Raw genomic sequence first — 14,045 nt, forward strand, 5'->3', positions numbered from 1 at the left:
CCCGGTTTAAATATTTCATTATTGGACATTGTATTTGGACACAGCCCGACTTTTGGGCTGCCCAACCACTTTATTATTTATTTGGACAAAAGCAAACACAAAAGCAAAAGCATGCTAATTGTAAAATTGGGCTGTTTTTTAGCTTTGAGATGAATAAATTTATAAATACATGCCTTGTGAAGCGTTTCACACAAGGCATGGGGGGAGATTGTACCCAATTTGTCTTTTTACTTCATGTCGTGCAAACTCTCTTCTTGCTTTTATGAGCTTTAGTAGAGTTCTTTGTTCTTGGGGACCTTCTGGCGCTCGCTGCGTACACATCCAACATCCGATTTGCGCACTAGTAGCATATGTTAACACACAACCACTAATGGTGCTTTCAAATGAGATTTAATACTATTGGTGTTTATGATGAGGAAGAGGTGATGGAACACATGTGTTGTGACTCAAAGCTCTTCATATGTAATTGCCTTCAACAACACTCCTCCATTGTTTATGATTGTGTCATCCTATCTTTCTGCAACCTATAGTGTTTTCATTGTCCTATTGTATTCACCTATTTTAGTTTTTATCCCAAGGGTTTCTTCTATCAATTGTGTATTGAGCTCAAATTTACTGTCCTCTTCACAAATGCACCTTTTTTTGTACCATAAGACAAATGGTGTTTGGTTGGTAATTTTTGAAGAGAGATGAATAGATTTAATGGTTGCATTAAATGTCAACAAGACGTGGAAGTTGATACTATTGACTAAGGGTAAAAAGGCTATTGAAGAAAGTAGGAAGGAGTAGTTTTCTAGATAACAACACAAAATCTAGAAGGAAAGAAGGCATCAATGATTGATTTATGTAGGCATACCTTAAGTTAGATCTTGTTTGTGGGGTAGTGACCATTTGGTTAATCTTATTTTAGTTTCCAAGTGAATAACATAAATAGGCAGGTGTCTAGTGATCTCGTCGTAGGGACAAGACACATTAGTCCCCAAGAAGACAAGAAAGCTAGCATTTTATGATTTAGATGGAAGAATTAGAGCATGAAGCTCTTATTACAAATAGTATGGCACGTCCATCCTAATAAGTCCAAGTATATATTTGAGGATTTCTTGTATGGTTGGAGTATGTGGTTTTCGAGAGAAGCTAGCTCATTATCCAAGATCTACAAATGTGGACTTACAATCATTGTACCGCATTGTCATTATTGGTCATTTTCCAACAAGCAAAATGGATTGGTTTTGATTTGTGCTCCAAACATGGTCATCTTGGGGCGTGCTAAAGCTTTGAGTTTTCTTGATTAAATCACATGTGGATGCAAGTTTATGCTTTCAAAGGAGCCCACAAGACATAGCCATGCTTTTGTGGATTGTTGGGGGAAGGGCACTCATTATTATGACTTGGATTTTGGATTACAAAAGAAGAATAGATAAACATTATGGAGACTTAATGTGTTTTTTGATGTGGATTGAATACAAGTTTGGGAGAGTACAATTCATATTAGTAGTCACTATCTTTGGGATTAGGGTGGCAAGCCATCTAGCACACAAAATCAAAACATGCACACAAGTTTTCTCATACTTCCTCCACACTTTTTATATAAGCTAAAGCAAGTCTATTTGATAATGTCCCCTTGCTCAAATATTAGGAAGAGATATATCTCATACATATGCATGCATACATATATGTATATGCATAGATAAATACATGTGTGTGTGTGTGTGTGTGGTCAAGATGTGATGCAACCTTAGGCTTAATGGGAAAATGGAATACATGTACATTTTGTTTATGTAACTCTATGTTTCCAAATATTATGGCATGATGGTTATTTATTGCCTAACACTTTCTTTTTATAAAAAATAGTATATCTATACTAGATCAAATACAATTAAAGATTGTATGTGATGCCTAAACCATGACTTGTAAAACTTTATAAGGTTGCAAGGGTTGCTGAGAGTAGACATTGAATGAGTTACAAATGTAAGGTGATCCAACTAGTGTTGGCACATTGCACATTTATATCATATAATAATGGGAGTTGTGGGTCTAGGTCTAGATCCTTTCATAAGAGGAATCTATTTGCAACCTCTCTAACTTCTTGGATATGTTACACTCATCATCTCTTTGAAGTCTCCAAACCACAAGTCTTAATTGTGGCTCTTGGCCAAGGAATGAGGGTATGGGGGGCGGGGGTGTGCATGATGCACCCTAGGTCATTGAAAATGAGAATAAATAGCATAATTTATGGCATCAATTTCAAAGAGAGAGAGAGGGGAGGGGGGGGGGGAGCAATGGATATGATGTGAAGGTTGATCATTCATGCTATTATCAATACCTTATCTTTACCTTCTAATTGGCTAGCTCCTTCCTTACATGTGGTGGCAAAAAGGCAACCTTTCAACTTCGATTTCTATAAAGGCTATCTATATCAAGTCTTTTTCTCTATTTCTATCTCTTGAATTATATTAATGTTTACAAGATGCTATGCCTATAAGGAAAAAATAGATACATTTAAAGATGGTGGAACTATCATGTTTTCCGAGTGCACCAAAGAAACATAATTGAAGAGAAACATAGGGATAAAAAAATAGATACCTCGATGAAGAAGAAGAAGACAATATTTGTCTAGTAGGGACAATCACAAGATGCCTTTAGTCATATGCCAACATGAAGCATTATGAATTCAAACTTGAAAGTTGGGAAACACTTGCACTAATAATTCTACGACCATAAAGATAAGTGAATTGGATAATGCAATGCATCTTTTTATTTGAACCACTTCTTATGGTCTCTTTTGTTTTTTTGTTTTTTTGTTGAGGTGATCATATTACAAAGACTTCTTTTGGTCTAGCAAAAAAGGCAAGATGCACACAATGCCTTAAAATGAGCTAAAGTCATTAACACTTACCAAGATAAAGTTCTTACCTACATGGCAATATTTATTGGTAGTAAGGTAAAGATTTATCATTTATTAACACTTTGGACCCTCCTTTTGTGGGAATTTGGTTGAGTTCTGAAATCATTTTACCAAATCTGATATAAAATAGCAATGATTGCTCTTGCATGTAAAACTTTACCAAAAAATACTTTTACAAGTAGGGGTTTTCATTTGCATTCTTGTTCACCTTTCTTTTATATTTACTGTTTTAAATCCAATTCTCTATGTTTACTTGTGGGCTTTTGCTTAGATTTTCTAGTTACTTTGTAAACATTTATAGATTGGTAATTATTACTTCTTAGTGGTAAAACTGACCATTGAATACTCTTACATGTAGAGGTGATAACTTATCTTCATATTTTTCATTTTCATTCAATGCTGATTATTAATTTTTTTGCCTTTTCCTTTGCTCATAATTCACTTTTTGTTTCTACTTATCAAGGCCATAATGCTTGCTACACACTCTCTATACATATAGCTCAACCATAGAGAATATTTGGATATATATATATATATATATATATATATATATATATATATATATATATATTGAGAGAGAGAGAGAGAGAGATTGATTCATGCTAGGTGAAACCAACAATTGTCTATTTGACTAGCCTCTTTAAAGGTAAATATAATCTTAGGTATAGCGAGTGCACATTGGCATGCTTGGAGCATTGCACTTTTGTTTTCCAAAGAGCTCTCTAGGTTAATTCCAAAAAACAAGTCCTACTTTCTCTCCCCAACTTCTCTCTCTCTATTCTTAAGAAGAACTAGCGTTCCTTACTTGCAAAGCACACAAGGAATGCTAGGCCACTTTATGGAGCTTCAAGTGGCGCCTTCGCTTCCCCTGCTTCTTGCCTACATATTTTATTTCACTTTCCTCTCTCTCTCTCTCTCTCTCTCTCAATTTTTCTTTTCTTCTCCCTCTCCCTCTCCCTCCCTCCCTCCTCCCTCCCTCCCTCTCTCTCTCTCTCTCTCTCTCTCTCTCTCTCTCTCTCTCTCTCTAATTTTTTACTTTCTTCTTCCTCTTCCTCTCCCTCTCCATCTCTCTAAATTCTTTCTTTCTTCTCCCTCCCTCTCCCTTGGATATTTTTTCCTCTAAATCTCTCTAAAATTTCTTTTGTTCTCTCTCTCTCTCTCTCTCTCTCTCTCTCCCAATATTTCCTCTCTCTATCGCTCTCTTTCTCTCCCCTCTTGTAATCAAGTGACTAGCCTAGCAGCTCTAGGCCACTTATTTTTATTAACCTATTGACATGTGCTCAATTTTGCCTTTTTGTAGCACCTATACTAAATGACCGTGCAGAATGTAGGAGTTGAATTGAAGACCTTTTGGTCACCACCCCGTTCAACTTAACCAATTGAGCTATATCAATTTGGTCATTTCTCTCTCTCTCTCTCTCTCTCTCTCTCTCTCTCTCTCTCTCTCTCTCTCTCTCTCTCTCTTTCTAAAATAAAATTTTCTTCTACCTCTCTCACCCAAAAATTCCCACCTCTCTCTCTTTATAAATTTCTTTCTCTAAGTTTTCTTCTTCACTCTCTTTTCTAATTTTTCTTGTTCTCTCTAAATTGTTTTTTTTCTCTCTCTAAATCTTTTCTTTCTTCTCCTTGTCCCTCTCCTTCAAGAAAAATTCCCTCTAAATCTTTGCACATTTTGTTTTCTTCTCTCTCTCTCTCTAAAATATTTCTTTCTTCTACCTCTCCCCCAACATTTCCCTCTCTCACTCTCTCTCTATCTAAAATGTTTAGTTTTCTACCTCTCTCCCCTAAAATTTTTTATTTCTTCTACCTTTCTCCCCCATATTTTCCCCCTCTCTCCCTCTAAATTTCTCTCTCTCTAATTTTTCTTTTGTTCTCTCTAATTTTTTAAATCTCCTCTCTCTCTCTCTCTCTCTCTCTCCAAATCATTTTGGTGCTTTGGGTATTACCAAAGCTATAGTGTAAATAATAATAATATATAGTATACCAATAGTATATAGGGTAACTTTGCTGTCCCGATTAATTAGTGGTAGCTTAGTTAGTAAGGGAGGGTGTGTGAATTCTAGATGATTAGTGCTATGAATCCCCTCAAGCTATGTAGCTCTTTTTGGGGGTTTGAGCAGTGTACCACTTCAAACTAAAAAGAATTATTGCAATTTTATCGCATTACAAACTTTTCCTATCTGCAGCAAATTTTCGCATGCAATTCACCTTTTCTAATGTGGGTTATATTGAGCAAAGTAAATAATGATACAACACATGTGGGTTCAGAAGCTGGAGAAGAGCTTACACATCCTTGTGACCGTCCTAGTATATGCGTATATATGCCTTAACTAAAAGACAATGCTAACAAAGAAGACGCACCATTAAAATTTTTTAGAGTCGCTTGGTTTTCCGAGGAGAGTTGACGGCATTTCGGTTTACAATTTGCTAAAAAGAAAGAAAGTTTAGCTTCCATGTCCAGCACCACCTTCCTTCCTCCCCCTTTTGCAGTCCTTTGGAGACTCAGGCCCCCCCTCTTGTTTGCTCGCTCACTTGGCAGCAAGCCATTGATTTCTTCTGATTTCTCAGCAGTGAAAGCCACCTCAATTCGCCGATCATCCATTTCTGCAGCCATGGGGACTGTCACAGAGACCATGGATCCAGTGCAAAAGCGCCTTATGTTTGAAGATGAGTATGTTTTGTCGTTGACTTGGTAAAGCTTTGTAGTTCTGCTTTTGTTAGATTGAGTTTTATTTGATGCATATGTTTTTTTGTGAGCTCCCCATCCCCTTCTTCAATCGGGGTTTTTTCCAGAGAGCATAATTGTTTCAACCCACAGTTGATTCTGTGTGCCAAAAATTTGCCAGATGTATTTTGGTGGACGAGACTGATGCTGTTATTGGTCACGACTCTAAGTACAATTGTGAGTAACGCTTTTCTTTTTTGGCCTTTCAATATATATTTCTGCTCTGTGGCTATTACATGGTTATTTGTTCCATGCCGAAAACGTTCATATTGAAGCGAAACATCACGTTAGTGGACTAGCCTCACTATTTTGAGCTCACATATGTATAACAAGTAGAAGAATACTGCAGCTTTTTAAAATCTATTTGTATTAGAAATTGCTACTCAGACATAGCTAAACATAAATGAAAGATGCATGCCTTCACATGGGACATAAAGGCAAATCCATGCATGTCAAGAACTGGAGTGACCTGACTCCATTAAGTCGTGTGGTAGAAGTTAGGTGTCCCTCATTTTATGATGGATCTTTGAGGCCTTTGTTGTGCATGGAGAGTGGAGGGTACTATATTAACATCTATTGGAGCCCCAAATAGAGGGAACAGCTAAAACAGGGAAGCAAGTTGCACAATTTGCTGAGTGAAATTGAACTTGCTGCATTTATGAATCAGTCAAGTATATTTTCCAATATGTCCAATTTTGGGGCACGTAGAGTATTTATTTGCTATAAGCCGGGAGGGTAGGTTGATATTTTGAGTGCATGGGCATGTCTTCTACTAACCACTTGAGGGTTGGAGAGCAATGGTTGTGAACTTTTATGTCTCCTGTTGGTGTAGCTGTCCACTTATCTAATAAGAATATGTTGGTTGTTTTCTAGCTGAAGGGCACCTCAGCTTGCTTGCTCCAGTGGTTTTTCTTCAGGTGGGCTGCTTTAAATCACCAAATTACCAATAGGAAGAGATCAATGCAATGATGGTTTGAAAGTCAACTCTCGTAGTATGAGGAAGTGAAATCTTCTGCAAATCTCATAGTATATGGTACACCTACATAGAAATTGCAAAATTGTTTTTTTAAAATTTGGGGGGGGGGGGGTTAAAAACAATAGCCACCTCTCAAGATGAAGAAAATGGTGGTCCAACTCGAACTATGTACTAGAGATAACTATGAGTGCACAATGGAAGAAGATCACGAACACAGAGAGAGAAGAGAAGAGAAGAGAGAGGCAAGATGAATATAGAGAATGAAGGAACGAAACTGCACTGATCTGAAAAACAAGGTTGAATACAAGTCTTTGCTGATCAGCTCCTGCACACTGCTGGTGTGTATCAATGAGTGTGCCAGAAGCGGGAATGGAATGTTGCAATAGTAGGTGGAATGGGAGGGAGTGGAGACGTGTGCTGATGGTGATGAGAGGTTGCTGAAGACTGTTGCCATAAATAGGGTGGGGACTGCCAAAGTAGCGAGCAAGTTCTAGGTGTTAGCAGATATGTCAGTTCATGTGTGAGTGTGTGTATGCCAAAGTGGGCTAGGCAAATTGTAGATATGTTAGTTCATGTGTGAGTTTGTGCATGCCAGAATGAGCTGGGCAAATTGTAGATATTTTTGTGCATGCCACAGTGGGTTGGTCATCCCTCACAACTCTCCAGTGCCAGAGGGAGTGTGAGAGCGTGGTGAGGTGGGCAGTTGTGCCTCATCTATATAAGTATATAGGTGTGCAAGTTTGTGAGAGGGGTGTCCTTGACGCATCGATCGTAGTCTGGCAGGTACAAATCTTGGAGATGGGATTGATATCTAGGTTCATGATGAGCTATTTGACAGAGAGCGGGATTGGCTCCTAGCTCGAGTTCACATGAGGGGACACTTTGGCAGTTTGGCCAAAGGCAGGGAATCCATGGTCACATATGTTTAGAGGCATTTTTTGATAGGATGGTCTTGTATGCTATTGTGAGGCATTGTTGACAGATATTGAGAGTTGCTATGATTCTTCTTTGTTTTTAGAAGCTGGTACAATTGACATTGATATCAAATCCTTTCCAAGGCATCTTGGTGGTGGATTGGCCACTCCCTACCTTGATATCTATGTTTTTCTTCTGGTGGTTATTGTCGTATAGACTATGATGGGTTTTTATCATTGTATCCTTCTATTGTACTAGATTACTTGTGATTCTAGAGAGGATGTTAGTGGATATGTCAATTCATGTGGGAGTCTATGTATACCAAAGTAGGCTGGGTAAAACTTGCCCATGCAAGTGGGAAAAATGTCTTTAGGAACTGGTGGAGTCTCTTTCAACCATTGTGAGAGAGAAAAAGGCTGTTAGAGAGCAGGAAGAATCTGCTGATGTGATTTGCGGCCACTAGGGATCAGTCCTAGAGCATGTGACAACAGTTTGGAGCCCTCTAAGAACAAGTGACAACAAGGAGCAATTGACTATGAGCAAGCACGCTTGGTCCAATCGAGTGCCACACCATTATTTAGGACAGATTCACCCTCTGAGCTACGACTACTAGGATAGACCCCCTCTTTTAGCGAAGGCGGAGAGTTTGATTTTGAGTCAGAAGTAAGCTCAGATAGTGATCCTGAAATACCTCGACTCGTAAGACCAGATGCACCAAAGGAGACTTACAAATCCACTTAAGGCGCTGAAGGTTGAAGGAAGAACGAAAGAAGAAGCCTAAGGAATTGCAAGCTAAGGAGCAAAGAAAGCCACAAGACCTACAAAAATGATTCATGAGTTTAAGAAAGGCGATAGGGAAGTGATCTTGCTAGGAGCAAAATGACAAGGGCAAGCGAGTGAACCAATAGAAGGGCCAGTCAAAGTCAAGGAGGTTAATCTAGCTAAGGAAGGGGAGACGCCTCGGCCTGTTTTTATAGCCAATGACTTGATCAAGGAGGAGGAAACCGGTCTCATTACTCTCTTACGAGAGTATATAGACATCTTTTCTTGGTTCCTCGATGAGGTAAAAGGGGTAGATCCAAGTGAAGTGACTCATAATATCCCCATGACACCTGAGGCGATGCCAGTCACAAGCAAGAGAAAGAGAGAGGAGATGCTGCTAGCCTAATCTGCAACCATTGGAGGCAACCAAGGTTAGGAGAAGACCAATCAACAGTAGGCAACAACATCTACAAATCGTTAAGATAGGACAGTAGCAATAAATGACTGATTTTCTTCCGTTCTTCCCGAAGAAAGTCTGAATTTTCTCTCTTCTCAGCATTTTCTCTTATCTCCCAAACTTTCTACAGCCTTGCTAAAAAAATTACACCATTGAGATCACTAGAGGTTGAGAAATTTCAAATTTCTCTACTGTAAACCCTAGTCTACGACAAAAACTAGGGTTTAGCAACAACCTCGAGAAACATGCCAGAAATTGGAAGCTCTAAGACTTGGATTGAACGGGGCTGAAGCTGTTTTCACTCAAATTCAAATGAAGAGACCAGCAAATCAATGAATTTGGGGCATTTTCCATCTCCATCAAAGCAGTGAGGGCCAATTGACTATCTGAATCAAGGGGCAAATCAAATTAAAGATTTGTTGGTCATTTTGGATAGCAAGGGGAGTTGGATACTGAAAGGGATTAGGAAATACCCAATGTACATCAACTTCTTCTTCAATTAAGTTAAAGAAATACCAAAAGGGGGGTCAGTTTTGGGGCCAATAGGGTGTCCACTGTCTAAGATTGTGAGTTAATTTGCATTTCTCAGTTTTGTAATAAATGTTGCTGCTATAACTAAGTTGTAATAAGAGAATTACCACCCATCCACGAAAGGAATGCTAGTTCCATACTTACTCCTAGAGGGCACTAAATTGTTGTCACTTGCTCTAGGACTGATCCTTAGTGGCTACAAATTACATCAACAGCCTCTCATTACTCTCTAACAACCTTCTTCTCTCTCATAATGGCTAGAATAGACTTCCACTAGCCCCTAAAAACGTTTTTTCCACTTGCAGGGGCAAGTTTTGCCAAGTGATAGCCTTCTAATCCCATTTTTCAACATTATCTAGCTTATTAAATTAATTTTTTAAATATTAGTATTTTAAAAATTAATTTAATAATTCTTCTAGTACTCAAAATTTAATTTCACCAACCAATAATTAAATTGACTAGGCCAATTTGTCTTCCAAGTATTCCTCAATGGTTATTGACCCTTAGATTGGCATTAATTAATTAATTACTAATCTACTATTGATGCAACATTGATCCCAAAAGTGACCATAAACTGGTTCTCAAACTAATTAAAAATTAAGTTGCAATTGATAAAAAATAGATCTCAAAACTGAGGTAAAAGCCCATGCCCAACTAATCATGAACTAATCCCAAACTCATACAAAAGTATAGTTTCAAAGCCGCATTAACAACCATACACATTTGCATACATCTCACAATGACTAGTACACTGAGTAGTAACCCCATGGCAGACATACTATCAACATAGTACCTTGGATGCATGCTGAATACATCTAAGATCCACTATATACGAGAGCTGACCACAATTGGCGGAGTGAAAGTGCTATCTTTCCCTTGAGCATTAGGTAATACTCTTGTTGGACCCCCACTCTGCTCAACCTAACAGAGCCCAAGCCAAAGTCAACAATCAAAAGGCATCTCGGTAAAGTTGCAATAACTAAGGATGGTCCGCCAAGTCATCCTCGTCCATCCACTTTGCATCTATTGGTGAAGCAATGTTGAAGCTTCACCAAGAAACATATGGAAACTTTACCTCTAACTTTACTTGCCTCAAAACCTCTACTAGGTTGTAGGCCTTTCTTTCCCTCAAGCATTGTGATGCTTTATACTTTCACACTGCTATAATTCCAACTTAACTAATATGGAACATTATATCAAGTTGACTGACCCCTCATGTGTATCTGACATACTACGAGCACCAAATCCATTAGATATCATTCTTATTTGTATACTTTGCACCATTACAATGTGAATCTACATGGGGAATTTCACACTACTAGTCATACCGAGATACATTTTCCCATACATTGCGAGCATTTTACTAGCAGCATTTTTCCTCATAGCCAACACTATACCAAGCATTTGCATGACCAGCATTAATACGATGAGTCCCAACACAATGGGCTGCATATATACATTGCCAAACTTGCCAGTTTGTGTCTTAGCATCATACCAACATTGTTATACATGGGATTACGCATATTACCAGCCATACCTGGATACACTAGGCATTGCACACCACACATTGGTTGTTGCATACCATAAGGAGTTGTGCCACACATCCCTATATGTATGCCCTAAGCCCACCATAGCATGGAAACTAGTGCCACCACCAAAGTACCCTAGCTGCTCCCAATTTCCTTTTCTTGCCGTTGCTGTCCTCCTTTAAGGGTTCATGAACTGAGGATCATTTGCCAATTACATAAACATTTCAGTTGTTGTTCTTAGCTGATATTTAAACTAGTCATCAAATTCCTCTTCCTCTTACTGATCATTAGCTTCCAAAGACCTAGAAAGACCCATATTGTAGTCTAAACAAACATTACCAGCTTATTGTCCATGTTGCATGCCTTGTCCAAGATCAAGCATTGCATATTTCCCAACACTTTGTGAATTTTCAAATTGAGAGGCATCATCCCTACTTGATCCCATTTCACTTGCTAAAGACATTCTTGCTGTAATGCTCAACTGAACAGAATTTCAGCACTAGAGCAAAGCTTCTCACCTTTAATTAGGTACCTCTGGCCCGCCAATTCGAGGGGATTGATGGAATCCCAACAATGAAACCATGCAACCAGCCTTCCTCCTTAGATTGGGTGGTAAATAACCTAAATAAGCACTAATTATAGCAAGCATAAAATTCACGTAAACTGAAAATAAGCACTTTGCCATTTTAATCTTGGACATTGGACATCTTGTTGGCCCCAAAATTGGTACCCCTTGATGTATTTCTTTATCTTATATTGCAAACGGAAGGAGTGCAACTTAGATCCTCTAATCTCCTCTGGTAATCCAAGTGCCTCTTGTCAAAACTGACCAACAAGTCTCCAAGCTAATTTGCCCCTTGGTTTGCTTGGGGATTGGCCTTCACCCTACTCTTTGAAAGACAAATTCAGCTCATGGCCTCTTGAATCTCCCTTAAATTCCTCAATTTTAACTGCTAGAATTCAAGTCCTAGGCCCTCCATTCTGAGCACATATCCTGAGCCAATTGTAAAAACCCTGATTTCTACTGTAAAATAGGGTTTACAGTAGAGATTGACTAAAACCATGTTCTCTAATGGCTCAAACTGCTGAAAAATATTGAGATAACTTGAGAAATGGTTGGGGATGAAAGAATGTTGTCGAGAGAGAAATTTCACAATTTCATCGCGAGAAATATTGAAAAGCTACTGCTACCCTACAACCATGGAAGCTATCATCTATAGCTTAGGACCACCAAAAAGACTGCTCCCTCTCCTGTATGCTATCATCTGCACCAAAACAACCTTGGGTGGGGTGACTTGGGTGCCCACATTTTAGTTGTGGCCAGTTTGTATGCTAGTTGTGGTCTCGGTTTGCCTATTTATAGGCAAGTTGCCCCCTCAAGGCTCACTTCATTTACTCATTCATCCATTATTTAGCTAGCCCTCCTCATTCTTCTCTTATCCCCTTGCTTTTGTCTGGTGCCCACATTGATGGTCAATGATGCATGCTGGGGCTAACCATTGCAGCCTTGTATCATTCAATCATCAGTCTGTTTATTCTGTGTGTGTGTGTGTGTGTGTTGTAGTTCATTTAGTCTCCTTTATTTGTTGCTTGTTTACTTTCCTTTTTGTTGTGCACTCTCAGTGTAAGAGCCTTTACCACAATTTACATAAGTTGTATACAACCCCTCACTCACTTTGATGATCTTATGTGGGGCCAAAGCCTTACATCTGATCATCCTTGAAATCATGCATACCAAGGGCCTTTCCATTGATCTCCATTCACTATTTTACACACACACACACACACGCACGCGCGTATCTATGTATGCATATATATGTATGCTTTTATGTAGACATATGCATGCATGCATACATGTATGTATGTGCATGCATGTATGTATGCATGTAATGTATGTGCATGCATATATGTATGTATGTAATGTATGGAGAGAGAGAGAGAGAGAGAGAGAGAGAGAGAGAGAGAGAGAGAATGTGTGTCGTTCTTTTTGCCACTGCTTCCCTGGACTAAGAAGTCCCTCTTGGAATTGGTTTAGCCTATCAGATTCATGTTGTGGAAAAAGAAAAGCAATCGTTTGGGATAGGTCTGGATTTCATGGCAGTATGTGACTACGCCTAAACGGATGGGGGGTGGAGCTTTGTTGGATGTTAATTTGCAGATGATAGCCTTGAGGTTGGACCTTTTGCAATGTGTACAGAGTCATCCTTGGTTAGAGATTGCTAAATTTTTCATTGAAAAGACAGGCATCTCTTATGGTAACACGGTTATTCATGCTTCCTGGTGGCATGTGCTTAATTCCTTAAGGCCTATTAAGATCTCCCAGTCTTTTCTCCTTTCACATTTAATTGCATCCTGGCACGAGATCTTATGTTTTTCAGTTTGGCGGCCCCTTGATATTCATAAAGAGGTGAATTTGTTGCAAGAAGTATTGGCATCCTTCAGATTGTTGGATTGGCCGGATAAAGATTTGCAGAGAGTTATGTTTAATTGGATGGCACGTTTGGAGTTACAGATAGTTTTTGGTGGTGTTATTCCTAGGCAGTCTCGCCTCTATTCTTTTTGGTGTATTTGTCAGTACTTTCGGGTACCCCGTGGATATTGTGACATTTGGTCATCCATGCAGCTCAGACTTCAGAGGTTCTCTCCTTTGCCATTGCTACAGCCTTTGTATCCATGGCGTGACTGGATGTTTGTGCTTCCGGATGATTTCGAGAAGAGGTCTTCTAACCAGATATATCATCAGATGGTGGAGGCCAAGAGATGGGTCACTACAAAAGTGAATAAATTATGGCATATTAGGGATGGCAAAAGAAGTGGCAGGAAAGATTCATTCAGCTTTGGAAGTCTAAGGTTCCCTAGTAGGGTAAAGTTTTCTTGTGGAGATTGTTGATTGGTGGTCTTCCAATTGGAGAGGTGTTGCGTGCCCGAAAGATCTCTGCTGGTCGCTGTGTATTCTGCACTACATGTGATGAAACATTGCTTCATCTTTTTGTCTCTTGTCCGGTTGCATGACAGATCTGGAGTTTTATCTCTCGAGTGTGGTTCTCGGCAACTCAGCTTTGGATAACAGCCTGCTCATGGATCATGGGAAAGCTCCCCTTTGTGCCTTCTTTGCATTCTGATTGTTCTTGCCTCTTCCATTTCCTTAGATGGACTGCCTTGTGGCATATTTGGCGTACTCGGAATGCCTTTATTTTTGATTTGGCTTCAAGCATCCATGGTCATGTGGCCCGTGTTCGAGGTTT

At 39.2% G+C, this 14,045-nt stretch overlaps 1 protein-coding gene across 1 annotated transcript in view; it reads left to right on the top strand.

Moving 5' to 3' along the window:
- Positions 1 to 5,253: 5,253 nt before the first annotated feature.
- LOC148037041 (isopentenyl-diphosphate Delta-isomerase I-like) overlaps positions 5,254 to 14,045 on the top strand; it is a 54,970-nt gene continuing 46,178 nt past the window's right edge. Inside the window, exons 1-2 of the mRNA XM_087675980.1 lie at positions 5,254 to 5,576; positions 5,752 to 5,807. Of these exons, the coding sequence (XP_087532106.1) occupies positions 5,359 to 5,576; positions 5,752 to 5,807 (274 nt within the window). The 5' untranslated portion in view covers positions 5,254 to 5,358. The remainder of the gene's footprint in view (positions 5,577 to 5,751; positions 5,808 to 14,045) is intronic.

The sequence above is a fragment of the Lygodium microphyllum genome, chromosome 4 (assembly GCF_053477565.2).
Source record: "Lygodium microphyllum isolate KBCC chromosome 4, Lygodium_microphyllum_v1.1.10, whole genome shotgun sequence".
NCBI lineage: Eukaryota > Viridiplantae > Streptophyta > Polypodiopsida > Schizaeales > Lygodiaceae > Lygodium > Lygodium microphyllum.